The 12,722-nt window shown below is 44.1% G+C and overlaps 1 protein-coding gene across 5 annotated transcripts in view; it reads right to left on the bottom strand.

Moving 5' to 3' along the window:
* Positions 1-183: 183 nt before the first annotated feature.
* Positions 184-12,722, bottom strand: part of GGACT (gamma-glutamylamine cyclotransferase) — a 30,816-nt gene continuing 18,277 nt past the window's right edge. For all 5 annotated transcript variants that reach the window (XM_052664499.1, XM_052664495.1, XM_052664498.1 and 2 more), the window contains one exon: positions 184-1,380. In XM_052664499.1, the coding sequence (XP_052520459.1) occupies positions 902-1,375 (474 nt within the window). In that variant the 5' untranslated portion in view covers positions 1,376-1,380 and the 3' untranslated portion in view covers positions 184-901. The remainder of the gene's footprint in view (positions 1,381-12,722) is intronic.

The raw sequence follows: 12,722 nt of genomic DNA, 5'->3' as shown, positions 1-12,722 counted from the left end.
CATGAAAGTGCTTGGCTCAGCGTCGCCTTAATAGTGCTCACCATAGCTGCAGCTGGTGTGGTGCAGTGGGCAGCTGAAGTCAGGTTTGCTTTTCTGGCCCTCAGCATCCAGATCCCAGTCACTCAGTGAACTGAAAACGGTACCTAGAGCGCTTACTTAGGATGCTAAATGAAACATATACGATTTTAAATGGAATTCTCTTTAATAATTCTTTAATATTTCTTTACAGTATCTCATAAAACTAAATGTATTTTAAAAAGAATCACCTCCAGTTCAGAAAAAACATTATGAAGTAAGAACAGTCATCTTTAAAAATCTCTTCCCTTTATTTCTACAGCACTGTTGTATTTTTTTCCCAAAGCGCAGACTACCTGTGTGGTCATTTTTCCCCCACAGACATTTGCCTGCTGCTTGGTTTACATTCAGTAGCCTACCACTACAGGACAATATTAGCCGTGCATTTTACTTTGCTTGCAGATATGATTTTTTAAAATCAGTTTTAGCTATTAGTACAATAACGTCATTACTCCATCCAGCTTATGGAACACATGTGATAAATTTATCAGTTCAGGTAAGAAAGAATTAGTGTGTTCATCTGTCTTCCACTCACCTTGGCCGTGCACTGAGGTGAAGGGGTCGGGGGGCAGGAAAGAACATAAACCCCCTCACTCCTGTGCACAAACACAGTTATTTCGGCCACCATGAGAAACCAGTTAGGGTGGGTTAGTGGGGGCACAAGGCTGTGCCAGTCTCTAGGCCTACAGCACTGCAGCACTAGAGCCAGCGTGCCCAGGTCTGGAAGGTTACAGATCTGGGGATTTAAGAGAAAGGCATTATGGGGTTGCTGGTAGGGCTGCCACACAACACCTGCTTAGAACTGTCTTCGCAGGGCTGTGCCGGCTCAATCTCTGTTCTCTCGTAGCACGTAGGAGAGGCCGTGGGTTCCAGAGGAATCGTAATTGTCATGGTAGGGCAGCTGGACCCACTCAGGCTGGTAGGTGCTGGTGTTGTACACGAAGCACTCCATCACCCCGCTGCTGGCTGGTCGCACCTCAGCTGTGCCGCTCTTCCCCTCCCACTCCACCACCTCAATTCTCATCGTTGTGCGCTGGTACATGTCTGGGCAGCCTTCGAATTCGTCGAGGAAGCGCAGCATCTGGTCGTCCACAGTGTAAATCTCCCCTGCGATGTGGTGTCCCGTGCCCGGGATGTTGAGCATATAGGGGATGTTGTATTTCCCTGCAATCACCAGAGGGTATTTCTCCACTGTGCGACCCCTCCCTTGGTACTTTGCGATCCCCTTGGCGGTGTTGATCATGTGCTTGTAGTTGGGCTGGCCCTTTTTAAGCGTGCCATACACAAAGACACGAGCCATCGTACCTGCAAAAGCAGCAGAGGGCAGAGGTGGATGTTACACGTGTGACTGGCCTTCTCTAAGGAGAAGGTCTGATTGCTGGGAGCTGCTGTGCAGAGCCAGGAGTTAGAGTCAATGATCCTTACGGGTCCCTTCCAACTCAGGGTATTCTATGATTCTAAGGAAGCCACGCTAGCAGCCACTACAGTGCTGAGCTTCAAGCCTTCCTCGAGGTTTTTCTGCCTCTCTCATGATTAAATTGGAGCCAGGCTGCACAGAGCATGATGCCGTGCTCAGTAACACACCAAAAGCAACCCAGTGATAGGAACAAGTTCCAATTAGCACATCCTTCATGGAAGAAACCAACCAACCAGCCAACCAAAAACCACCTCAATAACAACAAAAAGGCACGGTTCAGTTCAGCTACTCAAGCACCTTACTATACTGCTCGACTGCATTTATGGTTTAAGTAGCCCCAGCCAAGTCCAGGTAGTGTTAAGACTGCAGAGATGAAGCCACAGGACAATTCTGCCCCTCCTTGGCAGAGGGACTGGTTTTAAAGGCTGTAGTGATGGACTTTTCCTCGTCCCCAGGTCTCTGCAGCCCAGCACAGCATGTGCCTCCTCTTCACCATGGCAATATTCAGGATATGAGAAACAACATTATATTCAGAGACAGAGGTGCCTGGTTTCAGTTCAAGTATCTTGTTTCATGGTAAAATAAAGCACAGTGGCATTAATCATCCCAAAGCAAATTAATGCATTCAAACTTGCTGTCATGTTGTGCTGCATTTGCATCCATTTTCTGGTGAGCATTTTTTATGTTAGTAATACCAACTTGGTTACACTCTCAAAAAAACCTCAAACAAACAGGAAAGAACAGTAAGAAGCACAATGCTTGTAGCTGCAGCAAACTAACACTGTACAAACTGGGACATCACTCAGCCCGGCCACGGAGCTGCCTGTCCTGAAGGGGAATGAAAAGGCTGGAACATCAGCCCTGGAAAAACAAGTGCTGTGCTGCAGAATGACGTGGCCTGGCACAGGCTTGGGTTAAGTTCAACCTGCTGTAGGGCCACTTTGGGGATATGCTGAAGGCTTCCCGCAGCCCCAGCACCAGGTCCTGCTGGCTGGCTCTGCCTGCTGAACGCCGGCGGAGCTGGGGAGGCCACGTCCAGCTGAGCCAGGGCTGCTCGGAAGCTGCCGTTGCGAGCACAAGGACGTGTTTGTCTTGCCTGTTCAGGGAAAGGGAAAAACAACGTTTCTCTTTGGTGCTTTCAGTGACTCCCAGCTGACAGGCCTCCTTTGCTGACTTGATGAGGGCACGCCAGGCGACAGTGTCGTCAGGAACACCTTCACCCCTCTTGTCTCGGTGAGCAGAGCCAATGCTATTTCCATTTGTTTACCTTGGGGATGGACTGGGAGGCAGGACCCTGTTATTTCAGTGGAAGATCCATCCTGAAGTCTTTTTCAGACATGCCCAAGAACTGAACCACCTCTGCCTGCAGTCACTGTTTTGCACGCATTCTAGCCACATCTTCTAAGCAGCCCCTGAACAATGTTATTCAACATTTGTTTTATCTAGAAGCACAAAACTCTACAAATTGGTTTAAATGTGATAAAAGATTGGCCTTACTGAAAGACAGGAAACACCCATACCTTCCCAGCTTTTCCTTTGTTTTTCACACTCTACCCTGTTCATCCCCAATTCTTCCTGCAGGCAAGTGACGGTTTTCCTGATTTTGCCCTGATTTTGTCTCTGTTCCGCCCAACACAGCAGTGAGGCAGCTGCCTGCCATGCACCAACCACCAGAGGAGAACACGAAGCTCCATTTGTTGTTAAACAACGTTCAGAGTTTGAAAAATCTTTAAAAACTGACTGGAAGCAGAAAATTAATGTGTTTTTTTTTTTAGCTTTCTTAATTTAGTAGCTAGGTCAGCTGGGTTATCCAAAGGGTACATTCCCAGCCAAGATGGGCGTCATTTACAATCACCAAGCCTTTTAACCAGTAGCAAAGCAGCTTCTCCCTTTGTGAAGAAAAGAGTTTCTCTCTGTAACAGAATGGTTTTCCAGCAAAAATGGTGCGTGCCTTTATTTACTGGCAAACAGCTTTCACGTAAGGAAAAAGACCACACTGATTTGTCTCTGTGTTTTATCAGATATACTCCAGTGTAATCTATCCTTCATGACATAAATGAGTTTTTTCAGATGCAGCTCATTCCCTCACAATAAAAAGGACGTTAATATTCGGATCATCTGACTCCCTTTTATAAGAAAAATCATTACCTTTCAGACTGTGTTTTGAATAACAAACAGAGATCTTTCAGGAAGAAACTTGCCCCAGTGGGGATTGGGAAAGGATCAGAGTTAAGCACTGAAACATGCAATTAATTCCCATTAGGGGATTAGGGCACTCGTGTTCACTTTGAATCAGAAAAATGAATTGTGAATTAAATTGTTCACAACCAAGAGGTTACTTGTCAGAGTTAATAAGCTAAAAAATAAAAAGGGAAACCTGAAACATACATGAAAAGCTCAATACCGAGTGGTGCATCTGTTGGAAAAAGATATGCTTCATTTCCACTAAGCTAAGATCTCTCCTTACTGTACATCTGAAGATAAGCTTCCGAAAAGTTTTAAGGGAAAAGCACTAAAACTCACAAAACTGATGACAACGACATGCATATTTCTGGCTGAGCAGCCTCAGGCAGTTTAGAAGCGCTCCCTTCAGATTGACAGCAGTACACCCAGCATGCTACTGCTCATCCCAACAAACCCAACCACAACGACAGAACTCGCTAACCCAGGGTTGGGTGTTTCAAAGTCAGGCTGGATGGGTCTGAGCACCCTGACTGAGCTGTAAGTGTCCCTGCTCACTGCAGGGGAGTTAAACCAGATGACCTTTCAGGGTCGCTTCCAACTCAAATGATTCTATGATTCTATGTTCCAGCATGTAAGTAAAAGAATTCACTGGGCATGTTAAGTGGAGACTGAGGAATTGGAAATTTCAGTCCCAGGTTACACAGAGTGATGATTCCAAGCCCCAGACTCCACAGCTGCCAGAAGAAGGGTGGTGACCAAATTTCCCCTTGCCCTCCATGACCACAGATGGTCCTGCCATCCCCTGGGGTAAGCTCAACACGCTGCCTTTGCATATGTGTTGCTAGGTGTTGCATTTTGGACAGCCTGCTTCACACCCAGAGCAACTCCCAGCACTCAGATCTGTGCTTTCAGACTGTCCTCAGCCACCTTGTGGCAAAGAGAGCAAAGAGCAGGACTGTATTTTAGGGTCAGTGCACAGCGGTTCAGCCAGCAGCAGCGTGTCGCTGGGCAGCTGGCGGTGCCACGGGAAAGTGGCCTTCCTCACCTAATCTGACACTTCAGACCTCTGCTGATCTACCTCAGAGAAAAAAAAATAATAATAATAGGAATCAGATTCTATACTAGGTAGTAGGTGCCAGGACAAAACAAACCCATTCATAAGGTTTTTTTCATGAAATATTCATGCTAGAAACATTAAAATTTAACGGCGCGAGGAAATGCGAATGAAATCTGTATGTCATCTCTCCCAACTCTTTCTTCTAACTACAAAAAGCAGACTGCTTGTGGGCCGCGTTACTGCTCCCTTTGCTATGTGGGATGCAAAGATCAGAGGACAGGGGGCTGCCTCGGGGTCAGGAGGGCAGGATGAGGATGTGGTGGTGAGCTCGGCTATGGGGCTGCAGGGTCCTGGCTGAGCTGCTGGGTCCTGAACTGGGGGCACGGCCTCGCCTCCCAACAGCTCTGGCCATAAGCATCCTTTTTGCAATGGTTCCAACAACTATTGCATCCTAGCAGCTTTTTTGGAAAAATAAAAGAAGCAGTGTGTGCATCACTCTTGCTCTGCAGCCCTTTGTGACTGCCGTAGCAGTGGGTTTGGGTTTTATTTTGCTGAAGCTCTCCCTTGCAGCTCAGAAAGTATCCATTTCTCTCCCTCTATACAGTAACACTATTTTCCCTTGAGAAAAAGTCTTAGCGCTGGCTCAGTGACCAGATATAGTTACACATTAATTCTTCAGAAGTTTCTTAAAACTGTAGGAAACAGGTGAAAAAACAAAATGCCTTGAACTTTAAACTTGAGCCCAGTCTGTTTGAATGAAGCGAGTTTTAAGGTCACTCCTCACTCAATGCTAACTTTCAAGCAGGACTAACATGCCAGAGAGGGCTCATGGGACCGCATCCTGTTGGGCCTTTGATGCTTTCATTTTGTTACTCGCTATTTTCTTTATAGCACAGACAAGGGCTTCCTGCCCTGGCCGACCCCTTTCCAACCTTGCTGAATACCTCGGAAAAGTTTATGGCAAGACACCTTTCTTACATTAACCACAGAGGCACCAGCGAAACGATGGCTCCTTTGAAATCCAGAGGTTATGGTCTCCTCGCAGCAGTTGTTCGCTCAGAAACTGTGAGGTGCTGGTTTGTGAAAACAAACAACAGTATTCAGTGACCAGGGCCATGTTGGACACTACCAGGCACCACCTGAAACGGCACTTAACCTGCTTCACAGACACTTTTCATCTCACCCTTGGATAGCTTATATCTCCAAACCACAAACGGGCTGCACTGAAGTGTGAGCGTCCCAAGGATGTCAGAACAAGCAGCAATCACACTGCTGCTCACGTTCCTGGCACTGACTTGGCATCAGAGCCCATGTTTGTTTATATCTGCTTGAAACTCTTCGCAATCACCTTCAACTCTATCAATCAGAGAGATCTACGCAGCTAACATCTTTGTTATAATATTTTTTTTCTTTTCTTACTACCAAGAAGAGCTTAATTACCAAAGTAGATATTAGCAGCGGGTATACACAAAAAGATGCTGGGGCGTGATGCAGAAACATGCTGGATGCATTTTTAGACTAATTAACATGCTAAACTTCTAGACAGTGCAGAGACAAGAGGGGATTGAGAGCACACAAAGAGGACAAGAGTAGGAAGAAGACAACGGATGTGAACAAATTGTGTTGGTAAGAAGTAGCTGCCCCCACAATACTTTATGAGTACTATTGACTGTTTTGCCATAGGGTAATATCATATAAGCCAAAGATTATTATATCAAGTTCTTGACACCACAATTCAGACATTCATGGACTACAAAGGTAGTCAAAATGAGCTCAAGAAAGATCACTGAGAAAATGAACCAAGGGCTCTTATTTTGAGGCATAGACTGAACAAGTTGTTCAGCTTGAACAGGAGCTAACAGGGCTCCTACACACCAGCAATGTATACAAGTGAAGGTTTTACAGAAGAGACAAGTGGTTCTCTATATACACAAAATTTCTGTATGGAAAAATTAACTTAGAAACAGCTTTCTAATCATAAGAACAGACAGGGCCTAAGAACGACCACAGTAAGTCACAACAAAAATGAGCTGGTATCCCACATGTCAGATCAATTTCAGATACCTCAGAAAGAGCCTAAGAACACGAATTGCTTTGGGATTTTTCCTTGCCGCCCGCTAGCTTCATCTGATGGCTCCTCCTCCAAGTGCTCTCTGTACACTCTTCTGTGCCACCACTTTGTCAGCCCTTCCCCTCTTGTCGGCTGAAGAGTCCTTATCTATTTCTGAGACTGAGAAACTAGAATTGACATCTTCAAGGATGGATAAACCATCGATTTATACAGTAATATAACTCACTTTTCCTGCTTTGCTTACACACATTTTGCACTAATATCTTTCTGACTGCTGTTGAGCAATAGACTGATGTGGCGAAGAGCACTGCAATACCTCAGCATCCTACTCTTTAGTGGCAACTGTTATGAGAAACATTTTCAGACAATCCAAGAGTGCTGAAGCCTTCAAAACCAGCAGTCCTGAAAACAGAAAGTCCTGAAAACAGAAAGCTCTCCTGGATACTACAGTTAATCTTGCCTAAGAGTAAGGTAACAAACTAGATAACTTCTCAAAACCCTTCTCAACTTTATGTCAAGTACATGTCATTTAAATCACATACACAGAAATATCTTTTGGGGAGAGATTTTTTACTACAGCCTATAGCAATAGGACAAGGTGTAACGGTTTTAAAGTGAAAGAGGGCATATTTACATTAGAAATCAGGAAGAGATTCTTCACTGTGAGACTGTGAGGCTTGGGTGCAGGATGCCCAGAGAAGCTGTGGATGTCCCATCTTTGGAAGAGTTCCAATGCAGGTTGGATGGGGCCCTGGGAAACTTGGTCCAGAGGGAGGATGGGATTGAATGGTTTTTAAGGACCCTTCCAGCCCAGACCATTCTGTGATTCTGTATCTTTTGTCTGCATCTCTAGCTGTGTTGGGTTTACACAGCAGGGCTTTGGTAGCAGGGAGGCTGCAGAGGTGGCCTCTGCAAACAGAGCCCTTCCTCTGTATCATTTAGGGGTAGGAAGTAGAGGTGGGTGGATGGTAGGGAGGTGTTTGCAGTTTGCTTTCAGTTTCTCACTGTTCTAGTCTGTTAGTAACAGGCAATAAATTAAACCCCCATTTGCTGAGTCTGTTTTGCCCATGATGATAATAGGAGAGTGGTCTCTCTGTTCTTGTACCAACCCCGAGCCTTTTTCCCATCCTGCATTCCTCCTCTTGTTCTCTTGACAGAGAGAGTGAAAGAGCTGCATGGTGGTATTTAGCTGCCCATCAGTGTTGAAGCACTCCAGTACTAGACAGGCTTAAATTGTTTTATCTGCACAAAAAGTGACAGAGGAAAGAAAAAAAACCAAACAACTTCAAATGCCAGATCACGGTCACAGAAGAACAAGGTAGATGCTGCAGCCCTGTTGTGCTAGCCTTGCTCCTGGTAGTTTCAAACACCACTGTGAATTTGAAGTGGTTTCTGCAATTGGCATGCAGGGCATAGCACAGTGATTCAAACTGCTGACATCCTGAGGCTCAAATGCAGTCTGAAGCTGGGACGGGTTTTCCCAGACCCCAGCAAGGTCAGCACACTGATTTACATGCCAATACTCAGAACGTTCAGTCAGTTGTTTTCGGTCGGGAAGAGCATCTCAGCCTGTGAAACGCAGCAAACACTCTGAGTACCTAAGCATGGGAACACATTTTTCTATGCTGAAAAGCTTGTGAGGGAAAAATGGAAGGGAGAAAAGATCAGGTTTGTGCTAGATTGCAAGGTGCCTTTCCACAAAGCAGCGCTGGAACGGGATGTGGAAAACACGGCACAGTAACACTTTGTATGGAGCAGAGAGACGCCCGGCTGGTCTCAGCGCAGCACTACCTGCTCTGCCGAGGCTCCCTTCCCTCATCCCTCAGTGATGTGGCTCAGCCTGGAGGACGCTTTTAAACGGCCATCAGCACAGCAGCCTCCCTGGCCTCGCACACCTTTCAGCTAGCTCAGTGTGGGTGATGCTCAGAGCCCCTGGAGCTGTGAGCCCCAGGTGACACAAGCACCCAGGTGGTGTCATCTCAGGCCTTGTCATGCAGTAGGCAGGCGAGACAGCAGCGAGCTCCTGGTGCAACGAGCAGGGAGAGCAATTCTGTACTGCCTGCAGGGTCACATAATACTGAATTATTGTTTCCTTTTTCCTGGAAACCACCTGCCTACATTGCCGTAGACGAGTCACTGAAACACAAACCTTTGATAAACTTGGCAGAAATTAAGGATTAGAAAATCCCGACAGACTTTTTTTTTTTTCCCAGCCTATGATTCCTTGGGCAGGTGACTTCTAAGGGCCAAAATAATTCACATATGTTTATAGCACTCATGTATATACATAACATTTCTATGCAGAAGAACCATGCTTTTCTTGGAAAATGTTAGAGGCCCACAAAAAACCAAGAAAGATTAAAACCAGCTGTAATGGAGGAACCAAAAGATTTAAATGCAGCCACTATTTTAAGTACACAACCAGGAAGGCGACAGGCAGCACAGAGTAATGGCCAAGCATGTTTGCTGTGAAGCAGGGACGTACAAAAGGGTGGCTGAATAAAATGGCATAAATATTCTCATTAAAAAAATACAGATTAGAAGTATTAATATGAGTGTACACATGTCACTAACTAGCACTGGGAGAAAAGGCCCTTCTTGATATTGGGAAGGGGCAGGTGAGGTCAGTAATGAGCACAAAAGGAAAAGTGGGGTATTCAGAAATAATGAATTTGTGATATTATTGTTTGCTATGATAGCTCTGAAGCAAGTCAGCCCACTGATGTGGAGATGGCCACTAGACAAACACTGGAAAAGATAAAATAGAATTAAATTAAAAAAAAAATAATTCAACATATCCTCTTTCTGTGATATTTTTCCTTTCACTTCATTTAAACTTATTCAGGTCAATTTTTTTTTAAAGCTAAGAAACGAATGATGAGGGAGCCTTGTATCAACCTTTCACACTGTCACTTGTAAGAAAGAGTAATATTTAACACATGAAATACAGGAAGAGAAACAAAGCACAATTCACTAACAGCCATTATTTTATTTGCCTAATTAATTAAATAACTATGCAAGTCTTGCTTTGATGCATATCAGGTAGTTTTATATAATAAAAAGACTCCTTTTTCTTGTAGTGAATGTCAGCTCACAGCTATACATGTCGAAAATAAAAACCTAATCCATATCTCACCACTAAATCTTTCCCCACCATTTTCTAGTATAATAAAAGGCAAAACAAAACAGATACTCTCATCAAAACTACAGAGAACCAACAGCAGATGTATGTAATTACTTCAGTCCCACTGAGGCATATCACTTCTGCTTAGAAATGAGTACCAAGTTTACTATAAAAAAAAAATCATATCACCATGAAAAGAAAACTAATGAGTTATTTCAACTTTCCTGATCTTGATTTTTGTTGTCCAAGAAAGAACTGCTTTTAGCATCAAATGGCAAAGCATTCTTATCTGGAAGTAAATACATTTCCTGGTGCTATATCTTCTACATTGAAGAAACAAATACATATTCTGGGACCATCTGAAAAACTTATGAAATGGCACTCAGCAAGGCACTGGAGCAATTGTGTTCAGCTCCAGAAGACATACTGACCAGAAGCTCACATATCCTTCTGCCTGGTGGAAAGAAAGATAAGCAAGAAGACAAGAAATCCATTTGTGCCCTGTCAGGATACGTTGAATGAAATCTTTCCTTTCAGGTAAGGAGTGATTTCATATCGGATGGAAATCTGACACAGCGATCTTCAAGAAAGAATTTCTGATCCTAACTTGATGAAGGAAGGAAAAACAGGATCAAGCACTAGCAATAAATGAGGAGAATAATATGTAATGTGGTTTTGAATGTTGAAAAAGCCAGACAAATGTCTTTAAAAAAAAGTCTGTTTCTTCCTTAGACAAGGACAACATGACCAGCTTAGAGTACAATATTTAATTTAGTATGAAGCAAAAATAGGACTGGAGCAAGTCACTGAGAGGACTGTATACGAATAGTGAATTAGTTAAGGGAAGATTAAAGTAGCCTACTTTAAAGCACATACAGTCAGCACAGGGAGAAGTTACTGTTCAAATTCCTTGGCAATCAATGCTATTTTATTTATCAGTGGCCCTGCCAAATCAAGCAGTTGTGTGCCTGTGAAATCAATGCATGACACATCCTGAGGAGGAGTGGTTCATGCTACAGACATTTTACACAGCCTATGAGCTGTGCAATTGAAATAAGATGTTGGAGGTTAATAGTTGCAACAGCACAAGATATCATCATCGTCAGCTACAGCAGATGCCTACGCAAGCCACCAAGAAACAGCTTTAAGACACAGCTAGAACAACTATTTAAAGGAAACACCATAAAAGGTGTTGGTAAAATCTTAGAAAACTACACCCAAGTGACCTCATCTACATGCAGAAACATCAGCGAAAGGCACAAGTGCACAGACTGGTGACTGATTTGCTTCCTTGATCATCCTATTATTTATTTATCAGAGTTAAAAATAAAAAGAGTTGAAACAGCTTAGGCTTTCAAATACAGACTGTTACTCCTCATGCATATACTCTTTGTACACTTGTGAATTTTATCTTATAGCAAGCACCTATTATTTCTTTTCCCGTGGTTGCAGATGTCTGCATTTGGTGACTTGAAGATTCTAGACGTCAGAAGTGTTTCATATTTTCCAGCAATGGATAATTTTGTGAAGGACTGTACTTCTACCAACCAGGTGTTTTTCATTCACAATATATTCCTGCACCATGGTAGAATGAAGTAGCTGAAAAAGCATTTCTTTTCTGGGGACAGGGAGGTTAAGAACATTCTAGAGACGTAAGTATCCAAAGCTAGTTAAGTGTATATCAGAAAAACTCATACCTTCAAGTATTCAAATGTCTAAGAAAGTGTCTCACTAAATCTCCTCATCAAACCTCAGGTAAGGGAGGTAAACAATCATCCTCCTGTACTCAGCACTGGTGAGGCTGCACCTCGAGTACTACGTGCAGTTTTGAGCCCCTCACTACAAGAAAGACATCATGGCCCTAGAGCATGTCCAGAAAAGGGCAACAAAACTGGTGAGGGGTCTGGAGCACAAACCTTATGAGGAACAGCTGAGGGAGCTGGGACTGTTTGGTCTGGAGAAGAGGAGGCTCAGGGGAGACCTCACTGCACTCTATAACTACCTGAAGGGAGGTTGTGGTGAGGAGGGGTTTGGCCTCTTCTCCCAGGCAACAAACAGGACCCGAGGAAATGGCCACAAGTTGTACCAGAGGAGGTTTAGGTTGGACATAAGGAAGAACTTTTTCTCTCAGAGAGTGGTCAGGCACTGCAATGGCTGCCCAGGGAGGTGGTGGAGTCGCCGTCCCTGGCAGTGTTCAAGAGGCGTCTGGATGAGGAGCTGCGAGATGTGGTTTAGTGCTTGTGGTGGCAAGGGTAATGGGAGGATGGTTGGACTAGATACTCTTGTAGGCCCTTCCAACCTTGTGATTCTATGTGATTCAATTTCATACTGGGGAAAGAAGCAGACAAGGCTGGAACAAGTGCTGAATGCCACAGGCAAAGGTCTTCAGATGTAGCCAGTTTTTGACTGGAGCAGATCCCAGCTGAAGGTGATCACTGATAGCGTACACTTTCAACACATATAAACTTGGCTCTGATAATTTTCTTTGTTCATAAAAGGAAAACAAAATTGAACAAATTTCTGAAGTGCTTTTCCTGATGTCTTAACATCTGCCATTCATCCACTTCTTTCCATCAGACACTCATCTCAGTAAGGCAAAAAGTGTAACAACTTTTCTTAGACTATCTGAGCTGTGAAAGATATTGCTTGTTTATTCATTCCCTGTTCTGGTCTAAGGAACAGGTTTTCTGACCCACTTCATGAGATTGGGCAGTCCAAGGGCTAAAATGAATTGGTGTACAACAGCACAATACAAAGTCAGAGCCATAGGGCCAAAGGCATGTTACATCCAGAT

The sequence above is a fragment of the Tympanuchus pallidicinctus genome, unplaced genomic scaffold (assembly GCF_026119805.1).
Source record: "Tympanuchus pallidicinctus isolate F22 unplaced genomic scaffold, pur_lepc_1.0 scaffold6, whole genome shotgun sequence".
NCBI lineage: Eukaryota > Metazoa > Chordata > Aves > Galliformes > Phasianidae > Tympanuchus > Tympanuchus pallidicinctus.
Note: the sequence above shows the minus strand (reverse complement) of the source record. Positions and strands in the feature narration are given on the sequence as shown.